The 15,897-nt window shown below is 43.1% G+C and overlaps 1 protein-coding gene across 2 annotated transcripts in view; it reads right to left on the bottom strand.

Moving 5' to 3' along the window:
* The window catches only part of OGDHL (oxoglutarate dehydrogenase L), a 60,688-nt gene extending 45,412 nt beyond the window's left edge, over nucleotides 1–15,276 (bottom strand). Inside the window, exons 1-6 of one of the 2 annotated variants that reach the window (XM_081329730.1) lie at nucleotides 15,047–15,276; nucleotides 9,277–9,468; nucleotides 6,961–7,063; nucleotides 5,133–5,248; nucleotides 3,929–4,083; nucleotides 1,778–1,924 (exon numbers count right to left, since the gene is read on the bottom strand). In XM_081329730.1, coding sequence (XP_081185856.1) covers nucleotides 1,778–1,924; nucleotides 3,929–4,083; nucleotides 5,133–5,248; nucleotides 6,961–7,063; nucleotides 9,277–9,468; nucleotides 15,047–15,253 — 920 coding nt within the window. In that variant the 5' untranslated portion in view covers nucleotides 15,254–15,276. Of the gene's footprint in view, nucleotides 1–1,777; nucleotides 1,925–3,928; nucleotides 4,084–5,132; nucleotides 5,249–6,960; nucleotides 7,064–9,276; nucleotides 9,469–15,046 lie in introns of those variants that run through there. The other variant, XM_081329731.1, reaches the window with a different exon arrangement.
* Between the last annotated feature and the right edge of the window lie 621 nt (nucleotides 15,277–15,897).

Genomic DNA, 15,897 nt, shown 5'->3' with positions numbered 1-15,897 from the left:
CAAATGATAAAATTCACATGTTGAAGGTTTATTACTTTGAACTTTTAATTTACACTGCCAGCACAGCAAGAGATTAAAAAACAGTAGGAAAAGGAGATCCTAAGAACAAAAGATTTGGGGTTCCCCTCCCCCAAATGTTTACAATGAAGAGGAATGTTCTTGGTACCAGAATGAATTAAAACAAACATGATAACACACTAAATGAGGGGGGGGGAACCTTAAAAATAGAAATAAAAATATATTCCATGAAAATCTGGAATTTGCTAGTTCTTACCAGCCAAAGGTGCTTTTTCCAAAAAACAACTAGATCCTTCCTTCCTTCCTTCCTTCCTTCCTTCCTTCCTTCCTTCCTTCCTTCCTTCCTTCCTTCCTTCCTTCCTTCCTTTCTCCTTCTCTCTTTTTCTTTCTCTTTCTTCCTTCCTTCCTTCCTCTTTCTTTCTCCTTCTCTTTTTCTTTCTCTTTCTTTCTTTCTCTCTCTCTCTCTCTCTCTCTTTCTTTCTTTCTCTCTTTCATGTTTCACCTCTCATCCAAGAAACGAACTGAAGAGGTTTCTAGGATGAAAAGTGAAACGTTTTCAAAGAACAAAACAAGAAAGTCCAGCTGCCTTTTGGGGGGGGGAAAAACACCTTTGGGACAACCATGACCTGGATGATTTAGGAAAGTAGACTATGCATTCATTGATGAAAAGCAGAATTCCCCTGCCTCTGTAAGATAAATTAATTCTTCCTATGTACAATGCAATCTTCTTGTTCAGGAATGTGTCACTCTGCTGAGAAAACAAACTCCTTTTTCATAGAATGTGACGGCTTGTAATCGAGGAAGCCTGACATGGGTTACATTTCAATGTAGCCAAATCGGCTTCTCATTCAAACTCAGCCTCCTCGGACAAGATCCCTGGCAAATGTTAGTTCCAGTTCCAGTGAGTCGCATTCTCAAGGCGGTTTGTGAACCACGACTGATGATTAGAGAGGGAATTCCCTTCTGCTCCCTATCCTGAGCTCTCCGTAGCCCTGGGTCGAAAAGGACTTGAGGCAATGTTAAGGTGCACTGTGGTTAGAATGCAGTAGGGCAGGCTGACTCTGCCCACTGCCAGGAGTTCGATCCTGACCGGGTCAAAGTTGACTCATCGTTCCGTCCTTCTGAGGTTGGTAAAATGAGGATCCAGATTGTTGAGAGTAATATTGTCAAGCAATAACATTTGATGTTAGCAGGTGGAGAATTGTGTTTTAATATATTTAATATATATACAATATATATCTATATCTATATCTACAGGTATATCTAATCTATATATCTATAGCTATAGCTATCTATATATCTATATCTATATCATCTATCTATCTATCTATCTATCTATCTATCTATCTATCATATTGTTTAATATATTGTTTTAATATATTGTGCAAGGGGGCGGAGATTTCAGATTCCAGCTTCCTTCGAGCAAGCATTTGTCGGTGTATTACGCTGAATAAAGGACTTTTAAGGTAAACAATGCCTCAGAGTCACTTGAAAAGCCCGTACGTCAGAAACTTGACAAATATGCTGACTCTGTAAAATGCTTAGAGAGGGCAGTAAAGCAGTATACATAAGCGGTATATAAACCTAAGCGGTAATGCTAGTACTAAGGGATTCATTCGTTGTCAACACACAAATGTGATTTGCTCCTGAGAGCCAAGGTCTTAAAAAAAAAGGGGGGTAGGCCCAAATTCCTAATAATATTCAGGAACTGCAAGCGAGTGCATTGCTATGGGATCAGATGAATCAGCCAGGCTATTACCTGTGAGGCATGCCCATGATAACATACTCAATTCCCATTTCACTTGATTTATCAATGATTGTTTTAAGAGCGGGAATCATGACTTCACATCCTTCCAGGCCAAAGCGCTTTTCTGATGACCATTTCCTAGCGAGGAAATCCTCAAACCTAAGGAAGTGAAAAAGCAATGGTTTATTACGCGCAAACTCAAGTCTGTTGCTAAAACAAGAAGCAGACATCCACTGAGCTAGCAGGTATATTAACATCAAGCGATGGCAATCTTAGAAATTGCACTTGAAGAAAAGAGTGTTGCACAGTTATTTATCAGCAACAAGTAAACAGGAATGTATTCCTTAATAAAATAAAGGGAGGGAGGGAAGGAGGAAAGGAGAGGAGAGGAGAGGAGAGGAGAGGAGAGGAGAGGAGAGGAGAGGAGAGGAGAGGAGAGGAGAGGAGGGAGGAGAGCCCAGGAGAGAGGGAGAAAGGAGAGGAGAGGAGAGGAGAGGAGAGGAGAGGAGAGGAGAGGAGAGAGAAAGGGGAGAGGAGAACAGAAGAGAGGAGGACAAAGAGGAGAGCACAAGAGAAAGAGGAGAGAAGAGAGGAAAGGAGAGGAGAGGAGGATTAGGAGGAGAGCACAGGAGAAAGCAGAGAGCACAGGAGAGCACAGGAAAAGACAGGAAAGGGGAGGGGAGGAGGGGAGGGGAGAGGAGGGGAGGGGAGAAGAGAGAGAAGAGAAGAGAGAGAAGAGAAGAGAAGAGAAGAGAAGAGAAGAGAAGAGAAGAGAAGAGAAGAGAAGAGAAGAGAAGAGAAGAGAAGAGAAGAGAAGAGAAGAGAAGAGAAGAGAAGAGAAGAGAAGAGAGAAAGGGGAGGGGAGGGGACAGGAGAGGACAGGAGGACAAAAAGGAGAGCACAGGAGAAAGAGGAGAGGAGAGGAGAGGATGATTAGGAGGAGGGGAGAGGAGAGGAGAGGAGAGGAGAGGAGAGGAGAGGAGAGGAGAGGAGAGGAGAGGAGGAGGAGAGGAGAGGAGAGGAGAGGAGAGGAGAAGAGAAGAGAAGAGAAGAGAAGAGAAGAGAAGAGAAGAGAAGAGAAGAGAAGAGAAGAGAAGAGAAGAGAAGAGAAGAGAAGAGAAGAGAAGAGAAGAGAAGAGAGAAAGGGGAGGGGAGGGGACAGGAGAGGACAGGAGGACAAAAAGGAGAGCACAGGAGAAAGAGGAGAGGAGAGGAGAGAGGAGAGGAGAATTAGGAGGAGAGCACAGGAGAAAGGGAAGAGGAGAGGAGAGGACGATTAGGAAGAGGGGAGAGGAGAGGAGAGGAGAGGAGAGGAGAGGAGAGGAGAGGAGAGGCGAGGAGAGGAGAGGAGAGGAGAGGCGAAGAGAAGAGAAGAGAAGAGAAGAGAAGAGAAGAGAAGAGAAGAGAAGAGAAGAGAAGAGAAGAGAAGAGAAGAGAAGAGAAGAGAAGAGAAGAGAAGAGAGAAAGGGGAGAGGAGAGGAGAGGAGAGGAGAGGAGAGGAGAAGAGAGGAGAGGAGGACAAAGAGGAGAGCACAGGAGAAAGGGGAGAGGAGAGGAGAGGAGACACATACAGGATCTGAATCCGTCCATATAGCCATTATTAAGGTATGCTTCGAATCTGTTCTTCTTGTGTATAAGAAGATACTAAGAAATGCCTTCCTACTTTATTAAAGAGATCCTTCGCATGTTAATCAGCACAAGCAGCAGAAACTGTACGACTGAAGGCTTTTTCCCCCACTTCCAGGAAGATAAATGAGCAAAACTTCTGGGTGACATGCGGTTAACAGCCTGTCACTCAAATGCCATGTTAACCCAATTATTAAAAGCATCTGACTGGAATTCATTTTTATTTTAATTAAACTCGGCACAGTGATCCACGGCTGTCTTGCTGAATAAATACTCCCAAGGAAGCAAATGTTGTATTTGAGGAACAATGTGAAATTAATATTTAAATCTTCTTGAGAGCACAAGCATTCATGGGTAGGTTCATTAACTGTGATGAGGGCCAAAAAAAAAAAAGCTGACTGTGGTTTTATGGTTGCTTTGCCTCAGCCTGCCGTAAGAATGTAGGGGGGGTGGGAAACCCCTAAGTATTTATTAAGCAGCTAAGACAGCTAAGACAGATCTCAACAGCACACGTTTATCCCATCCTTCCAAATATACCTTGTGGATCGTACCAGTCTGGCCAACAACGTCCGTTTTTCTTCGTTGTTAAATTTCATGACGCCAGGCATCTCAAACTTCTGCCGTATCCAATCACACTGTTCCACATCATTAATAAACATAAACTCCAGCCCTATGTGTTGACAGTAGGTATTCTGGACAGCAAGGCAATGGGTGTATAAATTAAAAGGGGGAATACGACAGACAGACAGGTCAATAAACTTTACTTTTACAGTCTATTGCTACATTTTACATAAAACGGTTTGTGTTTTCCTTACCCATAGTATTACCTCCTTCAAAAGCTCCAGGAAATCTGGCTGCATCTGGTTTCCCCTGAGACATTCCTCTGACTAGGGATATCAATTTACAGCCAACAGCTAGTTAAGTCAAATTGTAACAAAGAAATGATACAACCGCTTTGACCATCACTGAGCGTTGCATCTTATGATTTACGATGAATGTTTTTCATGATTAGAATCATGATTTATCACTTGTTGCTTGTATGTACTGTACACTGAGAGTTTATGCACTGGAAGCAAATTCCTCGTATGTCCAATCACACTTGCCCAATAAAGAATTTTATTCTGTTCTGTTCTGTTCTGTTCTGTTCTGTTCCGTTCTGTTCCGTTCTATTCCCTATTCCCTATTCCCTATTCCCTATTCCATTCCATTCCATATTCTATTCTATTCTATCCTATTCTATCCTATCCATCCTATCCTATCCTATCCTATTCCATTCCATTCCATTCCATTCCATTCCATATTCTATTCTATTCTATTCTATTCTATTCTATTCTATTCTATTCTATTCTATTCTATTCTATTCTATTCTATTCTATTCTATTCTATTCTATTCTATTCTATTCTATCCTATCCTATCCTATCCTATCCTATTCCTATCCTATTCCTATTCCCATTCCTATTCCCATTCCTATTCTATTCCATTCCATTCCATTCCATTCCATTCCATATTCTATTCTATTCAAAAAAGATAAAGACTGAAGACTGAGGGGTCCTTGGTGCTCTCTGAGCTTGATGGTTTTCTGGCAGATGTTTCATGACCCAACTAGATTATATCATCAGAGCTAGAAGGAAGGGGGGGGGGTTGATCTCTTTTTATATACTAGTGGATTGCTCTGTCAGTGTTGCTGGAAGATTGAAAATTACCCAAGTCCCATTTAGAAGAAGAAGCAACCACACTGACCTCCAGCCGCCTGATAATCTCCCGCAAAGAAAGCATCGTCTCATTTCCTCCTATGAAGGTGGTGGTAGGCAACCGGTACACTTTGTCCAAGTCAGATTCGTATAAGCCATAAAACTCTGTGACATGAACATGATTAGCAAAGAGAAAGGAAGACAGCAAGCCAAAAATCGAACAAGGCCCCTATATCCCAAGGTCCACCTGATACGTGCTCACCTTGTTCCCTTTCAGACTTTCTCTGCAAAGAATTATCTTTTCACGGGGAGAAGACGTGCTAACACACTGACTGGATTCACACAGCACATTGAATGACTGGCTGTAGCCACGATTTACTGAGGGAGCCATAGGTAACTAGATTTGAGCAAGCTATGCCCTAAGACACGGCTGACATACAGAACGACTAATGTGATGTGTGAGTGCCACCATTATACTGCTCAAACATGGATGTAAACATACATCTGACGCTCACTTGGGAGATTTCGGCAACCAGGAGAGAAGTTTTCTCAAGGCATCATGATGCAAGTTCAAGCCTTATCTATTGAAATATATATATATATATATATATATATATATATATATATATATATATATATATATATATATATATATATATATATATATATATATATATATATACACATATATACATATATATATATATACATATATATTTATGTAAATTACTAACAAAGAATTAAGGGAGACTGAAATGCATTTCAAACTTATTAGTTTTCATCAGTCAGCCATATATATACATATACACATATACATATATATATACATATATACATATACATATATATATATTCTTTCTCAGTATTTCCTCTTTTGGTTTGAATTTCTTGGTTAATTTTTTCGAGGGTGGAACTAACTTCTGAACACGTGCATGGAGATTTTTAGTCATACAGGTCATAGCTGTATGTCATACAGCTTAGTCATACAGGTCATAGCTGTATGTCCAGGAGGCAACTGGACATTGTGGGCTGTCCCCTGACACCACTGGATGACATGGCTGGGGCTTGTTGCCTTGGAAGAGTGAGGAAAATTCTCAGGGACGACTCACACCCTGGACGGTATCTCTTTACTCTCCTACCATCGGGTAGGAGATGCAGGAGTATAGCCAGCCGTACCAACAGGCTGAAAAACAGCTTTTATCCGTGGGCTGTTAGGCTTTTAAATGGGACATAATCTCTGTGAACTTATGCGGAATTGACTTGGGAGGCCGGTGTGTGGTGTAGTTTCACATGGTGTGGTAGGATGGAGGGTTTGTGGTCACTGTGTGTTGGGGGGAGGGAGCACGGGGAGAGGCTCAGCTAATCTCCATGTACACATGTTGTACTTTGACAATAAAGGTTTATTATTATTTTTCCTTGAAGATGTTTCCCTTCTCAAGCAAGAAGCTTCTTCGGTTCTTCGGAAGAAGCTTCTTGGACGAGAAGCGAAACGTCTTCAAGGCAAAAACAAAAAAATCCCAGTTGTGTCTTGAAAAAGCACCTTTGGGATGACTTCTGAACATTTCTTAAAGTTCACCCCAGATTTCGGCTATTTAAAAAAAAAACTCCCCTCTTCGGGCCTATACGGACAGACACAGAGAGAGACCTCCCCTTCAGCGAAGTAACACAACGTACGTGTGAACATACGCAAAAACCCACGGACGCACATATAAAAAAATGCTAATCGATTCACGATAAACTAATACCCATAATTAGAGGACAATCTCACTAAAGGAAATGCCAATGCTCAACTCTCTTGCTAGTTGCATTTCGCTTCCCTGAGACGTTCCTCTGACTATGGATATTAATTTACGGCCAACGAGGTTTAAAACTCTCACCCAGCTTATCTATAGTAGTGATTAAATCCGATGGAACGAATGAATCCAGGTCGGCATCCAGGATTCCTAAGGGATCCAACTGAGCCACGTGGTGTCCCCGGATCTGAAGAGGTTAAGAGTGGGAAAGAAGGGAAGTAGGAAAGGCGAAGAAAAGAACAAGCATCACCGCCAAACGGGGTAAATCAGAGGAGAAGCTCACCGAAATTCGTGGAATTACAATGGTTCATAGAAGCATCAAAAGAAACGGCATGAATCCCCAGAGGATCAAGCTGAGCTTTGTAGTGCCCTACAAACTGGAAATAAGTACACCTGTCATTTGGGCACGCGAACTAGAAGAAATCTTATTTATTTATTTATTTTAATTCCATTTATATCCCGCCCTTCTCCGAAGACTCAGGGCGGCTTACAAGCTTAGCAGTACAAGCTTATCTTGGTTAGTTTACCAGATTTGGCCCAGTTAGCAGTGAAAAGCACCTTCGTGCCCAGTTGCAAGGAATTAATTTTAGAATTAGTGTTAAAATTGAAAATTCTAAGGTGCGTTCCTTATAGCAAACAGACAGAACCCTGTCTGCTGATAACGCGAACTGGCACTGGGGAATTTCAGCGAATCATCCCCAAATTGGTCCTTCTTGTCGTTACTCTTATCTTCGTGCACGATATGATCTTACGTAGAACCAGTGCTTTTTTTGTAAAAGAAAAAGGTGCCGGAACTCACACATGTCATACAACCCGCCTTGCCTACCCTACAAGGTTCCATCCCAAAAAGGTGCCGGAACTCCGTTCTGAGCGTTCTATGAGAAAAAAAAGCCCTGCGTAGAACCATTTTGACAACTCCAATTCAGGCTTTCATTTGCTTAAATCTTTTCTACGCAGATGTGCACGGGGCTCTCAGACAATTCAGCCCAGCCAACTTGCCCTGGCCAACTCACCGCAGAACAATTCCGAGGCGGAATAAGTTCTTTGTGTCATTTACCAAAGGATTACAAACGTTGGTAGTCCAGAGGAATGATTTCCTTTGATATAAGAGATCAAATAACTTGGTTGAAAACGGAGTCAACAAGAATAAAAGGAAGTAAATGAATCCCATGGTGAGTTGTCCAGTGCTGAGCTGGCCACTAGCGAATTGGCCATGACGAGTTGGCCGTGGCGAATTGGCTGTGGTGGCTTGTCCCATTCCGAAGTGCATAGGTGGGTGATTAGAACCAAGTAAGTTATAGCAATAACATTTAGATTTATCTACCACTTCACAGTGCTTTGCAGCCCTCTCTCAGCAGTTTGCAGAGTCGGCCTCTTGCCCCGGGTCACCCATTTTATCAACCTTGGAAGGATGGAAGGCTGAGTCAACCTTGAGCCGGCGAGACTCGAACTGCTGGCAGTCGGCAGAATTCGCCTGCAATACTGCATTCTAACCACTACGCAGCCACGGCTCTTTTCTGTTATTAAACATTAAATTCCCTCTCACTCAAGTCATCTGGTCAATATAGAAACCAGGGACGCGCGCGCACACACCCAGTTCTGATAAAAGCGCTCCTGGGACCCTGAATATAATTAAAAAGTCAAGAGAATTAGGAAATAGGACTTTTCCTTCGGAATGCCTTGTTTGCACATACAGCCTCGGATGAGCTGTTGCTTCCTATCTGCGAGAGATGACGGCTCTTTCTGTTGCTTTGAACATATTTCACTTAGAAAGACTGTACGGTAAACGGTTTTCCTCAATTCTGCTCAGCTGGCGTTTATAGTAGAAATAAACCAAATTTATGTTCTAAAGAAGGAACAGGAAAAAATAGCAGAAGAACGTACAGTAGGTCTTCTGTTGGGGATACGTTACAGAGGTAGGCATAATCTGCCTTCCTTCCCTCCCTCCTTCCCTCCTTCCTTCCTTCCCTCCTTCCTTCCTTCCTTCCTTCCTTCCTTCCTTCCTCCCTCCCTCCCTCCCTCCCTCCCTTTCCCCTTCCTCTATTTTATTAAAGAATAGGTTCTTATTTAGTTGTTGCTGGTAAATAACCGTGCCATGCTGTTTTATGCAGTGTAATTTCTAAGACTGTTGCTTAGGGTGAACAGTTTTAAGTCCGTAGTCCTTCCTTCCTTCCTCTGTCTTTGGCTTCATACGTGATGGATGCTACTGAATTTGGCGGTTATGGAAACAAGGCACAGAAACGGCACCAGAGTGAAAAGTATTGTCCCCTGTTAAAACCACCCAAGAACAACGAGGGACCGTTATGCCTGGTGGTGCTCTTTCCACCCCTTAGAAATTAGACGGAGGAAGCTTGACAAGATCAGACCGTTCCTGGGAAGTCCTCTTGTTCGCTTACTTACCTGATAAGCTCTGATCAAGGACTGGACTGCCAGATGGTCTTCGACCAGCTTCTCAGCCTTACCAGGTGCTTTGGTCAGCCCATGGCTCTGGATGAGCGATGTCTTGCTTTCAGAAAGCTCTGGCAAAGATGAAGGAAGGGGCCGTCCAGAAGCAGCCTTATCAGTAGCATTACGGAAAAATAAATCCCAAGACTGAGAAGGGCAGAGGGTAGGAGAGAGAGAGAGAGAGAGAGGAGTGAGAAATGGTTAGTTCTCCAACGGTGTAATACTGTGTCAACTTGGTCTTCTAAGTCAGGGCTTTTCAACCAGTGGCACACGGGTACCACCCGTGGTACATTGGCACCTGGCAGGTGGTACGCGACCATCCTAGAAAAGTGGTAGCGGAGGAGGGGAGTGAGCTGAACCGGTGGCAGCACCGCACAAGCCTGAGCGAGAGACGGCTGGAGCTGCAGGGCTGTCAGGGCTCAGCGGAAGCGTCAGGATCAGAGCTTGTTCAGGGCTGTCAGGGCTCACCGGAAGCGCCGGGATCAGCGCCGGGCTCCAGCTGGAGCTCAGCGCTGATCCCGGCACGTCTGCTGAGCCCAGAAGAAGAAGCGCCGATCAGCTGGAATGTTGCAGCATCTCCAGGGTCTTGTGATTTACATTCAGATGCTTGGCAACTGATTCACATTTGTGATGGTCACAGTGTCCCAGGGTCGTGGGAAGTGACCCAAACCTGCTGCAAACACCCATAAAACGGGGGGGGGGGGAAATAAAACCCAAACACCCCCCCAACCCCACCCCCGCTGCCAATCCTCAACAGAAATGCTCACAACAATGAAAACCTCGGACAGGAGAAAGAGCGCCGCCAGGCGGGCAGGCAGGTGTCCTGCTCAGCTGTGGCTTGGGGGGGGGCAGTTTTTCCAGGGCCACTATAATTTCAAACAGTCACTAAGCGAACTGTTGTAAGTCGAGGACTACCTGTACCTCATCACTTTTTTCCCTTTTTTTTTGGTCATCAAGTTTTTGACACCTTGCTAGGCGACTGGTGGTACTCGGATGTTGCCACATCCTAAAAGTGGTACAATGGGTGAAAAAGTTGAAAAGCCCTGGTCTAAGTGAAAACATCCCAACTCCACTTGTTGAGAAAGGTATAGTTTACTAGGCGTCAAGTCAAAGGCTAAGAGCCTTGGTGGAGCAGTGGGCTAATGCCTCCTTAAGTAACACCAGCTGCCTGTAATTAGTGCAGGTTCGAGTCCCACCAGGCTCAAGGTTGACTCAGCCTTCCATCCTTCCGAGGTAGGTAAAAAATGAGGACCCAGATTGTTGGGGGCAATAAGCTGACTTTGTAATAATGCTGCTTGGGGGGGGGGGGCAAAAGCCCTAATAAGCAGGCAGATACATAGTATGAAGGCTACTGCTAAGCTTGTAAGCCGCCCTGAGTCTTCGGAGAAGGGCGGGATATAAATGGAATTAAAATAAAAATAAATAAATAAAATAAAGCCAGAACAAAGGCTTCGCTTGCTACATTTTCCCATTCAGCAAATTCCCTATTCAACAAATTGAGTTTCAACCTGGAGAAAAGCCAAGTTTTACATTTTAGGCACGAAAAATCAAAGGGACAAACACAGATTGGGTGAGACTTGGCTCAAAAACAGCAACTGTGAGGGGGACCTAGTGGACTATCACTTGACCACGAGCCAGCCGTGTTGCAGCAGCAGCCAAAACAGCTAATACAATCCTGGGTTGTATAAACAAAGGCATAGAATCAAGATCACGCGAGGTATTATTACTGCTTTATAAAACACTAGTAACACCACACCTGGAATACTGCAACCAATTTTGGTCACCATACTACAAAAAAGATGTTGAGACCTTGGAAAAAATTCAGAGAAGAGCAACTGAGATGATCCAAGGCCTGGAGACTAAAACCTACGAAGAACGGCTGCGGGACTTGGGTTTGGCTAGTCTAAAGAAAAGAAGAAATAGGGGAGACATGATAGCAGTGTTCCAGTATTTGAGGGGCTGCCACCAAGAAGAGGGGGTCACGTTATTCACCAAAGCACCAGAGGGCAGGACAAGAAGCAACAGAGGGAAACTAATCAAAGAGAAAAGCAACCTGGAATTAAGGAGAAACTTCCTGACTGTGAAGACAATTAATAGCTGCTTTCAGAAATCATGGAGATTTTTAAGAAGAGGCTAGACGGTCACTTGTCTGAAATGGTATAGGTTCTCCTGCTTGAGCAAGGGGCTGGACTAGAAGGCCTCCAAGGTCCCTTCCAGCTCTATTCTATTCTATTCTATTCTATTCTATTCTATTCTATTCTATTCTATTCTATTCTATTCTATTCTATTCTATTCTATTCCATTCCATTCCATTCCATTCCATTCCATTCCATTCCATTCCATTCCATTCACTTAACAAGTGTGGCAAGGAAGCTTGTGAAATGGGGCAAAATTAATTTAACAAAGGTCTCACTTAGCAGCAGAACTGTAGGGCTCGGTTGTGGTCATAAGTCAAGAACTACCTGTATTGAGCAATCAGAACTGAAGACAAAAGAGTTATTTTAAGGCAAAAAACTGAGTTTGAAGTATAAACGATGATCTATCCTTATGGACACATTAATGTGGATTACTACATTCATAAGACTTTGATTGGATTTATTACAAAACCCAGGACTAAAAATGGCTCCCGTAAAAGTTTCGTGTTAGGGCTCTGTAACCATTCCATTTCTAGTACCTGGATTTATTTATTTTTAAACTCGACTGTATTGAACGTTAATAATTGCATTAAGGAAACGAAGCCAAACAACCTTCACCATAGCAGCTAAATAGAATCAAGGAAATGGTAGTACCTTCATGGAAGATTGGCTGCAGGCTGAGAAGACCACAACAGAAAAATTCCATAGGCATCCAAGCACATATTTTTCCCCCTCAATTTTGCAATAGCAATAACTCAATCTTGTCAACCCCTTCCCTGAGATATATGGTCCTGACATTATTCCATGAGCAGATATTATACCTTTTTTTAGGGCTTCTGCTATTTTATTCCCAGACCTGCTTTAGATGCTATTTTGCGGTAGTGGTACAGAGGACAGGAAAAGAAAGGCACAGTGGTTCTTAAAAGCCTGACCCAATGGATCAACAGGAAAAAAAACATAATTTTTTTTTCAGGAAAATACAGTTGAAATCTAAGGTAAAGGTAAAGGTTCCCCCCACACGTGCGTGCTAGTCGTTTCCAACTCTAGGGGCCGGTGCTCATCTCCGTTTCAAAGCCGAAGAGCCAGCGCTTGTCCAAGGACATCTCCGTGGTCATGTGGCCGGCATGACTAGACGCCAAAGGCGCACGGAACGCTGTTACCTTCCCACCGGAGTGGTCCCTATTTTTCTACTTGCATTTTGACGTGCTTTCGAACTGCTAGGTTGGCAGAAGCTGGGACGAGTAACAAGCGCTCACTCTGCTATGCGGCACTCGGGATTCGACCCGCCAAACTGCCAACCTTCTGATCGACAAGCTCAGTGCCCTAACCCACTGAGCCACCGCGTCCCTTTGAAATCTAAACACGATGGTTATTTTCATTTTTTTTTAATTGCTTCCTGTCTAGGATTTGCAATATTGTCATTTTAACCGTTTAGTCGTGTCCGAGTGTTGGTGACCTGATAGGCAAGTGTCTCCATGCTACCCTGTCAAGCAGTTGTTGTTGTTTTTAATTGTTGGATGTTCATCTTTGTATCAGATTTGATGCTATCAAGCCAGCGTCTTCTTTCCTTTCCCCTTCTTCCTGTTCCACTAACCATTCCTAGTTCACTGCCTTCTCCAATGAATTTGCATGCAGGAGATAGGCAAAGTAAATCAGGTGCAGTCTTGTGATTTTAGCTTCTAGTGATGCATCTGATTTTATATGATTAAACAGCTCTCTGTTAGTTACTCCAGCTGTCCATGGCATAAGCAATGATTTGTGCCAGCAGCACAGTTCAAAGGGGTGGATTCTTCTTTGATCAGCCATTCTTAGTATCCAACTCTCACACCCATACATCATTATGGGGAAGGCTATTGCTCGAACGAGGCTGTTTTTTTAAAATCTCTACTTTTCCAGATCTTATTCATATTAACCACTCCAGTACTAAGTGTCCAAAGACAGCTGGATTATGTTATGCTTTTATTGTTGTTCATTGCCCAGTCAGCCAGATGTTTATATTGTTTATAAGAGCCTTGGTGGAGCAGTGGGCTAATGCCTCCTTAAGTAACACCAGCTGCCTGCAATTAGTGCAGGTTCGAGTCCCACCAGGCTCAAGGTTGACTCAGCCTTCCATCCTTCCGAGGTAGGTAAAAGGAGGACCCAGATTGTTGGGGGCAATTAAGCTGACTTTGTAATAATGCCGCTGGGGTGTGCGTGAAAGCCCTAACAAGCAGGCATATACATAGAATGAAGGCTACTGCTAAGCTTGTAAGCCGCCCTGACTCTTCGGAGAAGGGCGGGATATAAATGGAATTAAAATAAAATAAAATAAATAAAAAATTAAGTCACAATGTCTTTCTTGACTAGAGCTCATAAGCAGAGCCTTGGTGGCGCAGTGGGCTAATGCCTCCTTAAGTAACACCAGCTGCCTGCAATTAGTGCAGGTTCGAGTCCCACCAGGCTCAAGGTTGACTCAGCCTTCCATCCTTCCCAGGTAGGTAAAAGGAGGACCCAGATTGTTGGGGGCAATAAGCTGACTTTGTAATAATGACGCTTGGGGGGGGGCGAAAGCCCTAATAAGCAGGCATATACATAGAATGAAGGCTACTGCTAAGCTTGTAAGCTGTCCTGAGTCTTCGGAGAAGGGCGGGATATAAATGGGATTAAAATAATAATAATAATAAAAGATTAACAAGATGTGAGTTCCGGCACCTTTTTTTTCTTACAAAAAAAAAAGCACTGTCCATAGCAATTCAGTCACTGCAAAACCTTTCTTCTCCCTAGGAGATGCCCCCTCCCCCAAAAAAGTTTATTTTAAAATACTCTAGAATTCTTAAGAGGGAATCCATGTAAATCTGTGGAATATTTGCCTATACCACTTCTAAGATCAATTCCTGCATTTTGTGAACCTAAGCACTGATTTAAAAAAAACCCCATGGAAAAGTAGTTCACATCTAGCAGCTAATAAAAAAATAGTGTTCTGCAGGAAAAGCATAAGCTATTAAGTAACAGTGTTAAGTTATAAAATTTTATAACATAAAAGTTTATTTAAATGTCTGGTAACAAAGGTTTCTTTTATTCACATAGGTTCAGCAAGGTGCTGACATTCTCAACCAATTTAACAGCTTAGGCTTTGCGAACAAAAGTAATTCATCCCTGAAGCTCCAAATTATTAAAGTTTAGAAGTGAGAATGCAATACTGCTATGCCACGTTGGAGAAATAACGAAGCACGACAACTCCTAACTTAATTGGCAAACTCTGCACAAATAAAGTTCCTTTCCATCCATGCTTCCGTCTGCAGCAGATCACGCTGCCCAGCAATCATATATATACTAGACTTCACGAGACAAGATAATCATAATAAAATTATAACATTATAAGAGGAATGTAAAATAATTGTGGAAGAAAGCTGCTGGTGTTCCCCTCTTAATAAAAGTTTTATTTCGGAACGCCTAAAGAACTTCCTCACCTGAATTTCAAGTCTATGTAAAGAGGGAGAACACACAGCACTGAGGCGAAACGGAAGCACAAACATCAATTTTAATTATTATTTTTTTTAAAAAAAAAAAGTGGAAGTGCCCTAATAAGTCTTAAGATATATAAATCTTACCTTATGCACACTACTTGGGTCTTCAAGCCATGCGTAATACATTTCTTCAACATAGCTCGAATTGCTCCCACTCAGAAATGGTTCTTTGACCCCGGGGGAAACGTAAGGCCGACTTGGCAAAAATGCTGCCCTGTTTCCATTCCTCTTCACAAAGGAAGAAATGCCACAACATTTCAGAGTGTTAGCCACCAACCGCAAGTGACTCATATTTCATCGATGGGGAACTGTGAAAAAAAGAAAAAACACGAGGGTTACCTTACAGTAAAACACACACTGTGTTACCAATGGAAGAGAATATTTGAACTGTAGGGCCTTTGGTGCTCTCTGAGCTTGGGTGGATGTTTCATTACCAATCTAGGTAATGTTATCAGTGCTAGAATAGAGTTAAGGTTTGTGGAGAAGAGGCAGAGGAGGAGAAAGAGAAGGAGAACTGTGGGGTCGTTGGTGTTCTCTGATCTGGATTGTTTTCTAGCAGACGTTGCGTTACCCAACTAGGTAACATCGTCGTGCTAGAAGGAGGCGGGCTGAGCAAATGGATGGAGTCAGTAATGGGATTCACATATGTGAACAACCGATTCTGTGTGTGGATGCCACTTCCAGAAGTCCATTCTGGGCCTGGGCAACAAAAGATTTACCGTATTTTTCTGTGCATAAGACGCTATTTTTTCCTGCAAATACCCTGGTCAAAAATCAGTTGCGTCTTATACAAGTGCAGCGTCTTATACACAGAAAAATAATGGTAACCTTTGCAGCCCAGAGCATGCCCGTGCGGCTTGCCATGCCGCCTGGTGCAGGTGTCAAGCCCCTGTGGGCTTGCCACTAACGGGAGGGTGGTGGGGGCAAGATCGTTG

This window comes from Vipera berus, assembly GCF_964194415.1.
Source record: "Vipera berus genome assembly, chromosome: 5".
Taxonomy (NCBI): Eukaryota; Metazoa; Chordata; class Lepidosauria; order Squamata; family Viperidae; genus Vipera; species Vipera berus.
This window is presented reverse-complemented; position numbering and strand designations above follow the sequence as displayed.